Here is a 16,592-nt window from a genome sequence, read left to right as displayed (position 1 = left end):
GCCGGGAGCTGGTTCAGGCACATTGAATTTGCAGCCGTGATAGGATTAATGAGGGTTTATATGGTGGGGGGAAAGGGAGGTGTCGACTATAGGGGGTGACACTCGAAGGTGGAGAATAATAAATACTGGTACATGGGTCTTCCAGGATTATTGAGTGTCTATAACATGTTGGAGACGAATCAGGTCTACATCCGGGTCCGATCGGTCCTATTTTCTACTATTAGGACTACCATAAATTCCAAACAACATACGCCTATCATTTCTCCCCACGCCACACAACTATTAATTCCTCATCTCCAAATACTACCACTAGTTTTATTCCCCATCTCCTAACTGTCATCCTGCCTCCCACCGGTAGTTATTTCCGTGTGAGCGTGCACCCACCACCCGCACCGCTGCTTGTTAGGCCCTGCTGCCTTTCCTGATTCACAAATGTTCCACCACCACAGATCCCTCACCACTGTCTGTACCTACATCTTCGTATTTATGATCGGCCTTATGATCTCATCGGTCGCAAAGAGAGGTATCCCCCATGTACTCTCCAAATCATCCACCCTCCCCATCAGCTTTCTTTCCCTTAATTCCAGACGATGTTTCAGCTTCTCATCATCCTACTGGAACCTCAACAACGATGCAAAATCGTCCGCATCGTCGGAGCATACGTCGGCAGGTAACATCGGCTCCGACGACCTATTCAGCATTGCTTTTGCATACCAGCCCAAAGATCGGGAGGAATCCAACGTTTTTAAGCGTAAAAACAAAAAGCTCAGCCCGGCGTTGGAGTCTCCCACTGGAGAAGACAACCTTTTTGTATCGGCTTTCAAAGATGGCAGTGTCGCCGTGGGTGTGGCCGATGGTGTGGGGGGATGGAGCGAGGCCGGCTATGACTCGTCGGCCATCTCCAGAGAATTATGCAATTTCATCCAGCATAACTTCGAAGCCAGCCCTCACACTTCGCCCAAAGACCTTTTGATAAAGTCTTTTGCGGACGTGCTCCAAAGTCCTAAGGTCGAGATCGGAGGTACTACCGCATGCTTGGGCGTGTTCTCTAATGACTACACCGTCAAAGTGGCCAATTTGGGTGATTCTTGGTGTGGTTTATTCAGAGACTATAAGCTAGTGAACGAGACAAACTTCCAAACCCACAATTTCAACACCCCTTTCCAGTTGGCCAAAATCCCACAGCATGTTCTCAGACAGGCGGAGATGGCGGGTAAAAGGTATATTGTTGACAAGCCCGAGTTTGCTGATGAGTACACCTGGAAGTTGCAAAAAGACGATGTGGTGATATTTGCAACCGATGGAGTCACCGATAATATTATTCCGCAGGACATTGAAATATTCTTGAAAGACCGGTTTGAGTCCGGTTTGAGTCAGGAGGATATAACCAAGAGTTTTGTGAAAGAGGTGGTGAGTGTGTCAAAAAACCCCAACTTCCCCAGTGCCTTTGCACAAGAGTTATCACGATTGACGGGGCAGAAATATTTGGGAGGGAAAGAGGACGACATCACTGTAGTTTTAGTCAAGGTGTTGTGACACCTGTGTGCATTAGTTTAGTTTAGACCATTGACTCATAGCCAGGAAATTTTAGTTGATGTTGAAATTTACAATCACTATACCTCCTATAAATCTTGTAATAATTATCATCCCAGTCCCACAATCTCTTTAATTCGCCGAAAGCAGTTATCGCTGCAATCACATTCCTAGTCTTCCATTTTGGACACCAAGTTCATGATCCTTTTATTATACATTTCCTGTTGTTCCTTCTGTTTCTGGATCTTTAACCGAATACTTTCATCATTCAACCTTATCTCCCTGGCACCCACCGTCTTTCCCTTTTTGAAAAGTAGACTAAATTTCTCCTTGTTCTGGAGTTTGGGCACATTTCCAATGTTCATATTCAAAGTTCGAGTCACTGGGGTCTCAGAATACGCTTCCATTGTGAGCTTCTTGAACTCTTCCGCCAACGTCTCTTGGAATTTGGCTTCAGGATCCGACTGTGGATGTTCATCAAGTTCGGTTTCAGTGAACTCGTCCTTCAGTCTGGAGCTTATCACACTTTCATCACTACTTGAAATATCCAAATCCTCGTCATCTTCACCAATTATGGAGTCGTCCTCGTCATCCGAGCCACTTTCACTCGAGTCGTCCGATTCTTCAAACTCTTCGTCGTCCTCAATCACATCCATATCTTCATGCTCGTTCTGAGTGACTCCCAAGTCCATCCCGTTGGCTTTCTCTTCGTTTTCATCTACTTCTTTCTTCTGCTTGGCTGCCATGATAGACTTAAGTTCGAGCAAGCAGTCGGTAATCGTGTCAAACCTCTTGAAGTCGAAAACCTGACTGTAAGTCTCATAGAAACGATCCACCTTAAACTGATCCTCCAACGGCAACGGATTTTTGCAGAAAACATAGTACTGGAAAAACACTACAAACGGTTGGAACGTACGCTTCCGCTCCTCGTTGGCAGCTGATAATGCTTCAGTAGATTTCTTTGATCCTTTGGCCGGCCGAACAACTAGATCTAAATGGGTGAATAACAAACAGATCATCTGGATCTTGAAGTAATTGTTGGGCATATCCAATTCCGCCTGGTAGTTCATGGGAAGCGGCTGGTTGTTGGGATGCCCGATGCAAAGAATCTTGAAGCACAACTTTATGATCAAGTTGAAGGTGATGAGGTTGAGATTACACATCTCGGCCAATAGTCTCATATGCACCAATCTCTCCTTATTCATCCTGTAGTCGTTGAGTTCAATGCCTCTATATACGTTTTCCACGAGCTGGTCCACCACTCTCACCACAATGTCTTTGTCCCTCGCTCTCAAGGCCTTCAACACTCTAATGAGCAGGTGAATCGTATCATAGTTGATGAACTCGATTTCAGTGAAGAGCTGAATCATCAAGCCGTTGTACTGAGGATTACTAACGGGGTATTTAAGCACCAATTCGGTGATGGGCTTGAGGGTGGACGGGCTGAGATCCGCACGAAGAAGCCGGATCAAAAATGCCTGTTCAACTGTATACTTTTGTACCACTTCCTTTGGCTTTTGTTTCTCTTTGGGAGCTTCGATGATCAAAAGTAGGTTGGATATGGCCATTTTGGTATTCACTGTCAAGGCAGACAGCTTACGGTGTTGCTTAAGAAGAGTCACCATTTGCACCATCTGGTCTCGGTAGTCCAGATCATACATGAGAAACCGTCCACAAGTGTCGTAGATCACCGTCAAGATATCGAGGTTGTTTGAAGACTGGATCTGAGATGATAAAGCCTTGAGTTTGTGGAAAATCTGGAACGGTGGGATCAACTTGAACTTAATGAACTCCACGTAGAAGTATATGTGCTTGAAACTCAATTTGGCGGAAGAAAGCTGAGACCGGAGTTTGGAGTCCAAAAAGTCTCTGGTATCTTGCACCAACACCTGCAAGTTGTCTTGGTTGATCTTGAGAAACTTCGTGGCATATTTGTAGGTGGTCGAGAATTCTGACTCGGTGAAGTACCGAAAGAGACGGTTGTGGGTGGCCTTGTTGTTCAAGTTCAACCGGTTGAAGACCAAAATCAACGTCTCCATATCGTCTTCTGAATCGATGGACTCGAAATCTGCTAGAAACTGCGTCACCTTTTCACCATCCGTCAACTTCACGTACTTCCGGCGAGTCTTGTTGTACCTGTCTTGGTTGAGCTCGTCCAAAGATGGAATCTGCGTGTAGAACTTCTGCTCCTGTAAGGAACTCCAGATGCCTTGAGACTCTTCCTGAGAGTCTTCTGCCACAAACGCAATGGTTTTGTGCAGATCAAAGTTCTCCGTCGCCACTTCATCCACCGTGAGCTCGGGAAACTCCTGGTCGATGGTTTCACACAAAGTCTGGAGCTTTGTGTAAAACATCTCGTGTTTAGCCCTTAACACCTCCAACTCGTCCGTTCTATCATCAAACAACCGCCCGTACTTCAATGACAGCTTGTTGAAGTCACGGATCGTGGCGTTCAACTGCATGTTCAAGTCCTGTAAAATCTTCAAGTTGTATTTGGTGTAGCCCCTAATAATGCCATCGAGAACTTCTGCCTCCTCTGGTAAATACTCCTTCATGAGCCCGAAATATCTCTTGAACACCTTGGCCGCTACCACCAAGAACTCGCCGCTGTTTATCTCGTACAGCAATAAGACCTTGAGCATAACCACAAGAATCAGCTGAGACAGGTTCTCTTTGGTGTTGAATCTCTTCAAAATTGGTTCTGGCAACAGCAGTTTCTCGACATCACGGATGGTTCTGGCGATTCCGACTAGAGATAATTCCACCAATAAACTCAACAAGTTCCGTTGGCGGGCGAGTTTGGTGGTTTTGTCGTCGCCGTTGAGTTCGTTGGAGAGTCCTATCAACATATGCAAAAGTAGTTGTGGAGTGAAATTCACGGTGAAGCGCTGGTGGAACTTCGACAAGATGGCCACACACGCCTCGATGTCGACAAGTTTGTTGGCCTTGACGGCTCCGTCGTAGACGGCGCTGATTATTTCACTCAAATACTTGGACAAGCTCAACTGCTCGATGTCCCGGGTGACGACAGAAACCTGGTCTGCGTTCATGCTGGACTTAATTTTCTTGACGAAGGCCGTGTTCTTCTTGAGCGATGAGTCGAGCTTGGCCAGGAGTCCGAGCACGTCGTCACCGGCCCAGGCTCTGGTGTTGAGTTCCACAAGAATGGAGCGGTCCATGGGTGATGAGTAAAAAGTGCGCACTTGTGGAGCAAATGTAATACGCTGTTTCCTGTGCAACCTATGGACCGGTTGAATTTTGTAAACTGGTGGATGAACACTGCCCAGAGACATGAAGGCTAATACCTTTACAGAATAACGTAATTGTCTATTTACAAGTCTAAATCAAAGGATGGGCTTTTCTCACTCGGTGGAACACACGGCCCAGAGGGAGCCCGTACTGCTCTCTCACTCTATTCACCAGCCGGTCAAACACCTGTCTCCACACATGGGCTCCAACCGCCTCCAAGCCGTACGACTCGCTGAACTGCCTAATATCAAAGTTCTGCGAGTTAAACGCATTTGTGTCCACTGATATATCAGCATTATCCTTTTGTGCAAACAACCACAAACAGGCTCGTTGGTAGTTTCCGCTATTCACTTCAGGCACAAGCGGCTCGTATTCACGGAATACAGATAACTGCTCCGCCAAGTACTTACCCACATCCAACGTATTGTCTTCCAACGAAAGACCAATGTTGGCCACACCGTAGTTCAAGGTGGTCCTGAAAGAATTGGTGGTTAAGTCCGGCTCATCGGGATTCACCACCAAAACCGTGTACTTTCTGACCGCATGAACGTCGCCGTGATCAAAGTGTTGCACTTGGATCACTGGTGGCTGGCTCACAGCAAACGCTGGTAAGATCTCACCAGGGGTGATCCAACCGCTGAATTCGGAGGTGGTGTTATGAGGAAACTTGATTTTCACATCCACTTTGGGGACCAACGTCGGCATTGTGTCGGGAATGACCTTCAACTGTTCGAGTCTCTGCATCAACACCAATAAATCGTGGCCTTCCCATTGCTTACGGGCAAAGTTTCTATATACTGGTTGAGACAAATCCAACGATTGAGGATAACGGTGCATATTGTACAAAACCTCGGGGTTTTTGGCCTCAGCCATCGCCAAGAGCTTGTCTTTTACAGCAGGATCGGATTCACTTTGGGCGGTTTTGTAGATGTTGGCGCTTTCTTGTTGTAAAAGTTCATAGGCCTGTTGGAAAGTTTCGTTGATCAAGGGTGGGGAGTGGTACACCTTTTTGTTGGGGGGTGTGGGAGCGAGCTGGTGAGGCAGCTGGGCCTTGAGAGACTCTGCACGTGACGTGAAGTCTGTCCAGACGCCCTTACCGGCTCTGAGGTCCTGGGTGAGGAAACGGGTGAAGGTTCTGATCATGGTGGTGGTTGAAAAATTTGAGTTGAGGTCGCGAAAGAGGATGGCATCACGGGGGGCGTGGCACGTGTTTGCGATCATGTGACTGAGGCTGGTTATTGTCGGGTCGCACCGGGACCGCCATGCCTGAACCGGCCCCTTGAAGGTGAGGTACGAATGCCGAACACCACGTAGATATAAGAAACGGGGTGCCATGGAAGGAATGAGTCAGCGCGTTAGAGTTCTCTACTGTCGACTCCCTGACTTCCTGGGATCTGCCATGCGGGAATTCCGCCTCCGCGACAGAATGCCGTGCAGCCTTTTCGCAGAAGACTGGTTATAGTTTAGGTTATCAGATTGAATATGAAGATACATAGGCTGAACCGGTCAGCAGGTCGTTAGTCGTAGGGGTAGCAGTTACTTAGATTGGCTCTACCAATTAAGGCATAATGTAGCTGGGGTTGAGGGGGAGCATATCGAGACTGGAAAACTGGGATTCATCAGAGAGGTCCATTTGGGGGAAGAGCCCGGGGGCCACTGGATTGGATTGAGTTTGTTGGTGGGAGTCTAGGAACGCCTGTTCCTGTTCCTGTTCATCTTCCATCTCCTCCCTGGGAGTGAGGGTGGGGAATAAGCCGATGTGTGGAAACTCCTCTGTATCCAACCTCCAGGCAACCTCATCCTCGTCCTCATCATCATCATCCACCATAAGCCCATCAAGATCATCAAGATCTATGTGCTCAAGGTCGATCTGCTCGATCTGCTTCTTCCAGTCTATTTGGTGTGCCTCATTAGCCGGTGCCAGGTGGAGGTCTATTTGAAGCAGGTAAAACTTGGCACCTCCACTGATAGGAGGTCCATTATTACTTGGACTACCAATTCTATTAGAACTCCCAGGATTCCCGGTCATAAACCGGGTGCCACTTGGAGGATAACTTCGGGAGTAAGGTGTGGGTAGATACGCCGTATGAGGTTGAGGCGCAGACGTGAGACCGGAAGTGCACACCACCACGCGGTTACCACCATAATCACGCTGCTCCATCCACTCCAAAAACTCATTATACAGCTCTACCGGTTGGAGGGCCTCCTCTGAAAAACTTTCCATGTAGCGGCAGAAAACGGCATTTGCAGTATTTATATTCGCATACATAAAAGAAAAATTTCACCGCATAATGCCTCATGAACATCTATTGTTTGCTTGCCCGATGCGGCGGGGCTTAATGAGGCTCTAGCACCTGCAACGAGCCCGGTTGAGGAACAACTGGCACTCTTTGTGGTTATATGCACACCAGCGGCGTGGGGTGCAAGCTGATCCAATCTTTAAAAGATACCAGGGAGATGAAAGACTGTCAAGGAGATCGATGAAAGTGTTGGGGGGAAGTGTCATAGGCGGGTGACAAATGCGAGGCCAAGGAATGCGAAAGGGGTAGGGAGGAAAAAATTCATGTGATGACAGGCGCCACAGAACGCAACTCGGGACTTTTCCACCTGCCACCGTGGAAGTGGCTGCGGGATCCAGAGAGCCAGGCGGGTAAAGATGCTGGGAGATAGAGATACAGTGGGGGAGGTGGGGGTGTGGCTATTCCTGAGTGCAGATCAACCGGTCGAACCACCCTGTGAGTCCGTGAGTTCGCGCTCAGTTTCCGAGCGCCACGCTGACTCTTGCTGCAAACTTGTAATTTGGCAATACGGCGATTACAAGGGTCCTTAGAGTCAACTCCATGATCATAGGTCCAGGACAATGGGCTTTTGTAGTTGGGGTGGCCGAGGGCTCGGCCTTAATAGGAACAAAAGCAGTGGTGGCAGCCTTTTACTTTTCAAACATTTTGGAAAGACTTACCGTCTATGTTTTCAGGGAGGTTGGCGTCAATTCCGGGCCTTTTGGCCCAACAATCTTCTCTCATGGCATCTTCTCGCACAATTCTGATACATCTTTGACACCCAGTTCCACCCACTGACACCTATCTGTCATCCTGGAATCCTGGAATCCACCTGACATCCTGGAATTCTGTCAAGTTTTGACACCCAGTTCCACCCACTGACACCTATCTGTCATCCTGGAATCCTGGCATCCATCTGACATCCTGGCATTCTGTCATCTACCTGGCATCCTGGCATCTACCTGGAATCCTGGCATCCATCTGACATCCTGGCATTCTGTCATCTATCTGGCATCCTGGCATCCACCTGTCATCCTGGCATCCTGGCATCCTGGCATCCTGGCATCCTGGCATCCAACATCACATCCTCATCCGTCCTCACTGCCGGGTACTCATGATCTTATTGTACACACTGTCAGACAGGCCCTTCATATCCGAACCTAACTCAATAATCCGTCCCTGGAGCGCTATCGTATAGTCTCGCAACCGCAAGTTCTCAGTCTTCAAATCTTCAATCGTCCGCTTGAGCCCCTGCACCTCTTCAGCAGTAGCCTCTAATTCCTCGATGTATCGCTGTTTTCGCTGACGAAACGCCTTCTGGGCAGACCGATTCTGTGCCGCCCGCCGGGTCCCCGACACTGGGCGCAGTGGCAACGAGGTCGACGTCGTCTTGTCGTCCTGGCCCACCAGCGTCTTGGACCGATGCTCCTCAAGGAGCTGTTCGTACTGGCCATGGCCTTGGACACTTGTCGCCGGCACCACCGCCGGCCCAAGGCCCGCAAGACTGGGCATAGGCAACCGCGACATGCCGTTGAATGGCGATGGCGGGAACTGGCCCATTCTCACCCCTGGTACGGTGGTACCTACCTGTGGGAGTCCAAGGTCGGTGCCAGGGGCGCCAGGGGCACCAGGTGTAGCCACTGTAGCCCCTGGTACCGGTACCGGAACCGGCACCTCTGTGGTTCCAGCACCCCCTTCGAGCGCGGGACTTTGGCCCTCGGCTTCTTTGGCCTCTTTCCACTTCTTGTACTCGGTACTCATGTGTATTATGTAATGATGTTATAAACAAAGTCGTTTATTTTCAGTGCGAGTGCGAATCTTCAAATTCACCCCCCCCCCCACCTCCCATGGAAGACCGATCTCTGGACTCAATCTCCACCTCCACCAGCTCATTGAGCTCGCGCAAGACATCCAACTTCTTCCCGCCACCGCACCTGCGCCAGAACTCCCTGCCAGTGCTCTCATCATTTTTGTCTGCCCCCATTACCCCTTTACTCACGTCCTCCTCACACTCGACTCCGGTATTTAATGATTTGGACTTCCACCCACCAGACACAAACACATCCATATGGAACACCAGCTTCACGCGAGCATACAATAAGCTGATTCCCGACTTTATTGGCGAGGTCCACGAAAGCCCCAGCTATAGCTATGAGTTTGCGCGTGGGACCCTGGGTAGTTTTGACGACCGGTTCGCCAATTTTACTACTGGCACCGGGTTGATTCCGGTACTGACACCGTTGCTCATGGCTGAGCCGATCCAAACACCCACCAAGCCGGTTCCACCGACCACTGACTTGGCCCGGTTTTCCATTGGCGACCGGAGCGTTCGTTCCAAATCCGATCCCACCGACCATCCAGGGGCTGAGGTTCTGACCCATCCACCCACCTGCCACCGGTCTCGAAGCTCAAGCCCCCATTTTACCTCTAACCCCCAACCCAATTCCTCTAACTCTCACCCCAACTCTCACCCCCATGTGACCGTTAACCTCCACCCTGCCAGGCGCCTCCGCCAACCCCGGCTCTCCATCCAAAAGTTCCACGAAACTTTCAGCTCCACCTTCTACAAACGCAACAAAAATGGTTACATGTTCATCCGCGAAACCAACGACGACTTGATCAAAATCGACGACCTGACCCTAAACCTAACCGTCAGACTCGGTAACGTCTCCAGGGAGGTCAGCATCAACACAAACACCATGAAAGACTTTGAACTCGTGAACGACTTTAAGTTTATCAAACGCAAGTCGGTACTGCGGAGGCACTAGAAACTTCACTGACACCACCAGCGTCAAAACTTGGCAGATTCCCCATTTCGGTTTTTGCAGCTAAAGTGTCTCAGGTGGATTGCCAAATGCGAACATTCTATTGGCCGTTTCTGGTATCATCCGAATCCCCCAAATCCCCCCACAATTTCTACACCCCATTGCAATTGACACACAAACCCCCATATCCGTACACTGTCTATTTCTATTCCCCCACTCTTGACGCCTCACCTCTCCCCTGACACCACCTGACTGCTTTACCGCCAACGGTAAACTCGGTGGCCGCACGCACGCCACCCTCAAAAACTTACGATCCAATGAACTCACAGACAAAAATTTTTCTAAACATCCTACTTTACCATTCAATCACACCAATGTTTGCATCGACCGTCCGTTCAGCTTTGAGAGTTAGAGCCATTCCAAGAGCCCACTTACACAGTTTGGCCACGCCCGCCAACAGATTCATGATCTCGCAAGTGGCTGTTCGTCAGGTTAGAAACTACTCGGATGACCACCACGAAGAAAGTTTCGAAGAATTTACCGCCAGATACGAGCAGGAGTTCGAAGAAGCATACGATTTGTTCGAGGTGCAAAGAATCTTGAACAACTGTTTTTCCTACGATTTGGTGCCAGCTCCGGCCGTGATTGAAAAGGCTTTATTGGCCTGTAGAAGAGTGAACGACTACCCTACCGCCGTGAGAACTTTTGAAGCCTTGAAGCACAAGGTTGAAAACAAGCAGCAGTACGAGGCTTACTTGGAAGAGTTGAAGGATATCAGACAAGAGTTGGGTATTGACTTGAAAGAAGAGTTGTACGCACAAGATGCTTAGATGAATGGACGCAGTATTTATTCATTCATAAAATATACACTAATGAGTTAAGTGAACTGACTGAGATGTTCTGGGTTAAGGTTTAGGTTCAGTCCTTGATTATGTACCATTTCCCAATTACTTTTCACCATTTTCCTTCCATTTTCTCTTTTATTGGATTCTCTGCATTGCATCTTCTGTATTGCATCTTCATTGTATCTTCATTGTATCTTCATTGTATCTTCATTGTATCTTAATTGCATCTTTATTGCATCTCCATTGCATCTTCATGCATCTTCATTGCATCTTCATCATTGTCTCTATGTCTCTACCATCACTTCTGACCCATACACCCAACTCGCGCTTTCTCGCCAATTGCAACGCACCCATGGGAGTATACATTCCGCCAAACAACAACAACGGCGACCAAAGTGGCGACCAAAACGGTGGCAACCCCCGCAAGCCCACTCCCGTGGAGCTATTCCTTCGAGAAAAACTCAACTTCGGCACCAATCCCAGCTTTGGCCTCCACTTCTGGGGTCCTCTAGTTCCTCCACCAGATAACCGGACTGCCCTTAAGGCCCTAACAGCAGCCCAGTTTTTCCTTGGATTAGGCCTCATTTCCCGCTCCTTCGCCCTACGATCCAGTCGCTTGCTTCGAAATGGCCGCGTGCCGTCGTGGAGCCTCTCGTTCAAAAAGTACACCTATGGGCTTGTTGGACTCAACTTGATATTTAACAGCGGGTTGGAAACAACTCGACTCATAAGCCCATTTGACCCGTGGCAGCAGGAACGCCAGTACTACACCGACCTCGCCCTCAGAAATGGGCAGCCCGTGCACTGGTGGTTTGGGCCCAAAAACTATGTTCCTATGACCATCGATGCGTTTGTTGAGGAGCAGTTTGTAACCCAAGCAGTTCACCGCTTAAAGTCCCAGAATGCCCAAGATTTGGGCCAGTTCAGCGACACGGTGCAGGCGGCAGTGGTGCCACCACACCCGGCGGCCGCCAGTCGCCCCATTCTTCAAATCAGTAGTATTTCCCGGTTGCTCGATCACGAAAAGTTCACCCAGATCTACAACAATATTCGCCAGGAAAATGAAGCCATTGCCAACAACCTCCTTACGAACCAGCTCAAGGACGAGCTGGAGATCAACAAGGGCAACCGACTTGACTTGATGATGGAGGGAAAGTATCAATTTGTGGTGGATGAAAATTACCCCAAACCGCCTATAGTTTTGGGAAATAGGAGGCTTGAGACAGACGATGATTTGGACGCGGTGTGGGACTACTACGACCCGTGGGCGGAGTTGCAGGTGGAGACGGATATTAGTATTCGGTTGATTCCGCCTAGTCGGTTTGGGGAGGAGGAGGATGTAGATGAGGTGGGTGAAGCTTAGGATTCATAGATAGAAACCGACAGACTAAGAGCAGAAACGAGACTGGAAAGGAGACTAAGAGCAGAAACGAGACTGGAAAGAATACTGAGAGCAGAAAGAACACTTGAGAACCACAAGACTAGTGAACACTAAGATTGGTGAAAGAACCCTTGAGAACCACAACCACACCAACCAGAAATTAGCTCCAATATTCTGTTATGCATCACACTAGCTAATAGCACCATTCTCTATCCAATTACCCTACGTACCGCTTTATATGTCGTTCGTGTCCCATAGACCTTCTCTCGCTAATATATTATAATCTTCTGCTGTCACCCCTCATTCTTTCGGGGTTACTACATGAGTCTAGTAGACTTCCATTTCGGTGAAATCTGCATATGCCATATTTCCATCTCGGAATGCGGAACCTCTTGTGCTCCGTCTACACCCCAGTTTCATTCTCACACATATATACGGCGTACGGACCGGAACCAAAATGATGCCGAAGTGAAGCATTTGCCATCCCCTATCGGTGATATCGGTCACCAACACTATATATACCACTCTCATTCCCCGTTCATTTTTTGAAAAATCCCCATATCCACCTCCCATCCCATGTCTACTGTTGTATTTGTGTCTGGTTTCACCAGCTACATCGCTTTGCATATTGTCAAAAAATTACTTGCCAAAAACTATAAAGTTGTAGGTTCAGGAAGATCCCACGAAAAATGTCAGCAATACACCGATATCATCAATAACCCCCTATTTCTGTTTGTGGTGGTTCCTGAGTTGTCTGCCGACAATGCTTTTGACGACGTGTTCCAGCAACATCAGGACATCAAGTTTGTGGTGCATGTTGCATCTCCTCTTGTTCCTATTATTGAAGACCCTGAAAAGGAGGCCCTCATTCCTGCCATAAATGGTACCACGAGCGTTTTGAAGGCTGCCCACAAATATGGTCCCCACGTCAAGAGAGTGGTCATCACCTCGTCCTACGTGGCCCACTGTGCACCATCCGATCACTATGGTGGAAGTGACCTTGTTATCACTGAAGAACTGTGGAGTTCTATCACCTATGAGCAATCTTTGCAGCCAAATATTGCGTACTGGGGATCCAAGAAGTTCGCCGAAAAAGCTGCCTGGGACTTTTTGGAAAATGAGAAGCCCCAGTTCCTGTTGGCCACATATGCACCTACTTTAGTGTTTGGTCCCCAGGCGTATGATGAAGTTGCAAAACAGGGTCCAGTATCCACTTTGGGGATTATATCTTCGGTGTTGAAGAAGGACTATTCTGCCGAAAAAATGCTTTTTGGAGACTTTTCTGACGTTAGAGATGTTTCTGAGGGCCATATCAGGGCTTTTGAACTTGAATCAGCGGCAGGACACCGGTTTTTGTTGGGAAATGGCCGTGTATCTGTGGGCCGCATTGTGGAGATAGTGCGCAAGCACTTCCCAGAACTTGAATTGCCAGCTACAGAGGTGATTCCGGATGACAAGCTTGGAGTTGCCAGCACTAACTGTGAAGAAACCTTGACGGTGTTGGGTCAGAAGGATTTGATTTCGTTGGAGCAGGGGGTGGTTGACTCTGTGAAGCAGATGCTCGACGTCGGAGTCTATTAGAGGGATTGCTACAGAATATTGAAGACAGACTATAGAACTGAAGTCTACAGAATATTGAAGACAGACTAGAAAACTGAAGTCTACAGAACATCAAGCCTCACCTAGAGAACAGATACTCGTACTATAGGAAACCCTTAATTATACAACTCCTCTGATCTATTTCTACTTGGCTGCAAAATCGCGCACTCATATGCTATTCCTATTTACACTTACTTTTGTTCAGGCTCAATCACCTGGTCCGCCCACTTCAATGCCTTACCCTCATCACCGGCCCCCAACTCCTCAAACTTCTTCAAGTGTCTCTTCCATATCAACTCGGCTGGATCCTGGTCCGGCTCCACCCATTCAAATCCATCTCCACCACTCATCCAGTACGCCTGCAACTTCAACTCCTCAAGATTATCTCTCAAGTCCAATAACCGTACCTTATGGCCATCTCTGGTGTATCCAGGTGCCAAACTAGTATCGTTGTCGCCGGTTCGACACAATTCGGTTGCAAGATCAGAACTCACTTCTCCTCCAGAAACACCTCCACCATTCAACCGGAGATCTGCTTCCACAATCTTGCTGCAGAACATCATCTCATCCGCATGCTTGTACCAGTGCGAGTAGAACGTGCCCTTTTGCCACGTCAAATAGTCACCTCCTGATGAAATCAACTGACGACCAAACTTCACAATCGTCATCAAAAACGACGAATTCAAGAGGTATGTCACAACCAACGTGTTGACCGACCCCAAGTATCGCCATGCATCCCCCAAGATCCCGCTGTCGATCAACTCTTGAACTCCGTACTTGGAAAAAACGGTGATACCCACTCCCGAGCCCACCAATTTGACCACCCCCGTCTTCAACTCCAGGTGTTTGTGGGCCGTGTAGTTCGGGTGGCCCACAGTGATGTCGGTGAGCTTGAGTGCACTCTGGAGGTCGCCGTTGAACAAACTCTGGCGGAATGGCACCAATGCGATGGCCTTATCGATATATGCCGTGGGCAGGCGCTCGTAGAATACGCCGATGATGTTGATATTGGTGAGCGACGGCAACTTCATGCGGAAAAGCTGGGCCAAGAGCGTCTTGTCAAAGGTCACGTGTGGGTTCTGTAACACCTGTGTGATCTGGTGGTTGATCCGCTTGTTGGTGGGGTTATTCCAAAATTTGTTGTAGTCGTACACCTGGACTTGGAGCCGGTGGTATTCGTCTATGAGGGCGAGAACCTCGGCCGGTGGCACCGGTTCCTTCCACGTGTTCACGCGGGCTTCTAGGGCATCGATGGTGTGGATACGGCGGACTGCAGTCCGGCTGAGCCCGATTCTAAGGATGGGCTTTGCAAACATGTTTAAACAGAATCAGAATAATCATCGGGTGCGACTTTGGTAAATCAGTCAAAACTTGCAAAACTTTGAAATGCTGTTGAACTGTTGAAACAACAGTTAAACGGGAATGCAGCAGCTACGCACATTTAAAACAATCTAAAGTACATTGGAACCTAATTACACAAGCACGGCGGCGGCCAATGCAGCCACCGCCAACCAGCTGGCGGTCAAAAGACTGGCACCGGCGGACGATGTGTCACTGGCGTCGGACGAGGAGTCACTATCGTTGTCATCTCCATCGTCAGAGGCCTGTGCCTCCACGGCCGAGGACCTAAGTACTCTGGTGGTGATGAAACTTACGGTATCGGGCTCCGAAGGGTCGTCGTTGATCTCCACCGACGTTGTAGCACCATTTCCAGCCTGCTGGCCAGCCTGGGCCGGGGCAGCAGCCACCGTGGTGGTGGTATGGGTCTGTAAAAACTGGCCCAAGTCGGCGTTGTCCATGGTAGCTGTGAGTTTGTATATGGATAATTGCGAGCTGTCCATAGTATAAGTTAAGAGGTAGGTCGCCAACTGACTAGCGTTCATGGTCGAAGTGTTTTTGGTGGCGATAGCAGTGGTAGTGCCGGTGGTGGCCGTAGTCTTACCAGTGGTGGTGTCTGTATCTGTATCTGTATCTGTGTCGGCGGCAGCAGCAGCGGCGGCAGCGGCCGTGGTGGTTTTGCCGGTGGTGGTGGGCGTGGTGTCTGTATCCGTGGTGGCGGTTTTCTGGCCGGTGGTGGCGGTAGTCTTGCCGGTGGTGGCGGTGGTATCTGTATCGGCGTTGGCAGCAGCAGCAGCGGCGGCAGCGGCCGTGGTAGTAGTGGCAGCAGCAGCAGCAGCAGGGGTGGTGGTAGTGACAGCAGCGGCGGCAGCGGCAGCAGGTGTGGTGACCTTGGCGGCAGCTGTCGTGGTAGGGGTGGTGGCAGCAGCAGCAACAGCAGCAACAGCAGCAGCAGGTGTGGTGGTGGTATCAGCAGCAAGTGCCACGGCCAACATGTAGAGTGGAATCATGGACTTCATTATTTAGAAGCTGCACTAAACTCTAGGAAAGTACTTGGAAACGAGAGACGGGAACACAACAGATGTGCTGGTATAAGTGTTTCAGATGTGGACAATAAACAATTAAGATTCAGGAGAATTGTTTTTAGCGCGCGGTGAATTTTCGATTCAGCAGCCATCGCAACTATCCATGGCTTTGGCGAAAGCCTATTATTTGGCAGGTAAGCCTTGGTTGTACGAGACTCTTTCATTTGGCACATATTGTCAAACTTTATATTATGTATACACGGGTTTGCTCATGGCTCATCAGGTCTTCTTCTTCTTCTTGCGTTTTTCCATCCGGGGAGCACAGTCAGGACAGTACCACGCGACGTTGTCCTTGGGCGTCGAAGTAATCCCCACGCACTGCCAGTGGAACCACTCGAATCGACAGTCCTCGTTGTCACACGCAATCATCTCTCCAAACGACACCCGCTGACAAAGACAGTAGAGAGTATTGTCGGCATCGTCACCACCAGGCCCATCATGACGCCCTGGCGTGTCGGGCTGTGATTCGTCGTCATCGTCATCATCGTCCATTCGACTGCGCTTGTATGGCCTGACGC

General features: G+C 49.2%; 11 protein-coding genes across 11 annotated transcripts; 5 read left to right on the top strand and 6 right to left on the bottom strand. All coding sequences in view use genetic code 12, as the record gives it.

Moving 5' to 3' along the window:
* Positions 1 to 486: 486 nt before the first annotated feature.
* Positions 487 to 1,536, top strand: PTC7 (Protein phosphatase 2C 7; the record flags this gene model as incomplete). The annotated part of the gene is made up of 1 exon (XM_006689210.2): positions 487 to 1,536. One exon carries the CDS (start codon positions 487 to 489, stop codon positions 1,534 to 1,536), a length of 1,050 nt encoding a protein of 349 aa, XP_006689273.2.
* A 167-nt stretch (positions 1,537 to 1,703) lies between these two features.
* PSN45_002204 (uncharacterized protein) lies at positions 1,704 to 4,712 on the bottom strand (the record flags this gene model as incomplete). Its single annotated transcript, XM_066157816.1, has 1 exon — positions 1,704 to 4,712. The coding sequence occupies one exon, from the start codon at positions 4,710 to 4,712 to the stop codon at positions 1,704 to 1,706; it is 3,009 nt and encodes a 1,002-aa protein (XP_066013913.1).
* A 160-nt stretch (positions 4,713 to 4,872) lies between these two features.
* On the bottom strand, positions 4,873 to 5,925 carry MRPL35 (mitochondrial 54S ribosomal protein mL38; the record flags this gene model as incomplete). The annotated part of the gene is made up of 1 exon (XM_006690155.1): positions 4,873 to 5,925. One exon carries the CDS (start codon positions 5,923 to 5,925, stop codon positions 4,873 to 4,875), a length of 1,053 nt encoding a protein of 350 aa, XP_006690218.1.
* A 415-nt stretch (positions 5,926 to 6,340) lies between these two features.
* PSN45_002202 (uncharacterized protein) lies at positions 6,341 to 7,006 on the bottom strand (the record flags this gene model as incomplete). The annotated part of the gene is made up of 1 exon (XM_006689211.2): positions 6,341 to 7,006. The coding sequence occupies one exon, from the start codon at positions 7,004 to 7,006 to the stop codon at positions 6,341 to 6,343; it is 666 nt and encodes a 221-aa protein (XP_006689274.1).
* A 1,153-nt stretch (positions 7,007 to 8,159) lies between these two features.
* PSN45_002201 (uncharacterized protein) lies at positions 8,160 to 8,822 on the bottom strand (the record flags this gene model as incomplete). The annotated part of the gene is made up of 1 exon (XM_066157815.1): positions 8,160 to 8,822. One exon carries the CDS (start codon positions 8,820 to 8,822, stop codon positions 8,160 to 8,162), a length of 663 nt encoding a protein of 220 aa, XP_066013912.1.
* Positions 8,823 to 9,307: 485 nt separating this feature from the next.
* PSN45_002200 (uncharacterized protein) lies at positions 9,308 to 9,829 on the top strand (the record flags this gene model as incomplete). The annotated part of the gene is made up of 1 exon (XM_006689213.2): positions 9,308 to 9,829. The coding sequence occupies one exon, from the start codon at positions 9,308 to 9,310 to the stop codon at positions 9,827 to 9,829; it is 522 nt and encodes a 173-aa protein (XP_006689276.2).
* A 371-nt stretch (positions 9,830 to 10,200) lies between these two features.
* COX6 (Cytochrome c oxidase subunit 6) lies at positions 10,201 to 10,656 on the top strand (the record flags this gene model as incomplete). The annotated part of the gene is made up of 1 exon (XM_006689214.2): positions 10,201 to 10,656. One exon carries the CDS (start codon positions 10,201 to 10,203, stop codon positions 10,654 to 10,656), a length of 456 nt encoding a protein of 151 aa, XP_006689277.1.
* A 367-nt stretch (positions 10,657 to 11,023) lies between these two features.
* Positions 11,024 to 12,034, top strand: MGR1 (mitochondrial inner membrane i-AAA protease complex subunit; the record flags this gene model as incomplete). The annotated part of the gene is made up of 1 exon (XM_006689215.2): positions 11,024 to 12,034. The coding sequence occupies one exon, from the start codon at positions 11,024 to 11,026 to the stop codon at positions 12,032 to 12,034; it is 1,011 nt and encodes a 336-aa protein (XP_006689278.1).
* Positions 12,035 to 12,628: 594 nt separating this feature from the next.
* PSN45_002197 (NADPH-dependent methylglyoxal reductase Gre2) lies at positions 12,629 to 13,633 on the top strand (the record flags this gene model as incomplete). Its single annotated transcript, XM_006689216.2, has 1 exon — positions 12,629 to 13,633. One exon carries the CDS (start codon positions 12,629 to 12,631, stop codon positions 13,631 to 13,633), a length of 1,005 nt encoding a protein of 334 aa, XP_006689279.1.
* Positions 13,634 to 13,842: 209 nt separating this feature from the next.
* PSN45_002196 (uncharacterized protein) lies at positions 13,843 to 14,967 on the bottom strand (the record flags this gene model as incomplete). The annotated part of the gene is made up of 1 exon (XM_006689217.2): positions 13,843 to 14,967. The coding sequence occupies one exon, from the start codon at positions 14,965 to 14,967 to the stop codon at positions 13,843 to 13,845; it is 1,125 nt and encodes a 374-aa protein (XP_006689280.1).
* Positions 14,968 to 15,123: 156 nt separating this feature from the next.
* PSN45_002195 (uncharacterized protein) lies at positions 15,124 to 16,008 on the bottom strand (the record flags this gene model as incomplete). Its single annotated transcript, XM_066157814.1, has 1 exon — positions 15,124 to 16,008. One exon carries the CDS (start codon positions 16,006 to 16,008, stop codon positions 15,124 to 15,126), a length of 885 nt encoding a protein of 294 aa, XP_066013911.1.
* Between the last annotated feature and the right edge of the window lie 584 nt (positions 16,009 to 16,592).

This window comes from Yamadazyma tenuis, chromosome 2 (genome assembly GCF_029203305.1).
Source record: "Yamadazyma tenuis chromosome 2, complete sequence".
In the NCBI taxonomy this organism is placed as follows: Eukaryota; Fungi; Ascomycota; class Pichiomycetes; order Serinales; family Debaryomycetaceae; genus Yamadazyma; species Yamadazyma tenuis.
Note: the sequence above shows the minus strand (reverse complement) of the source record. Positions and strands in the feature narration are given on the sequence as shown.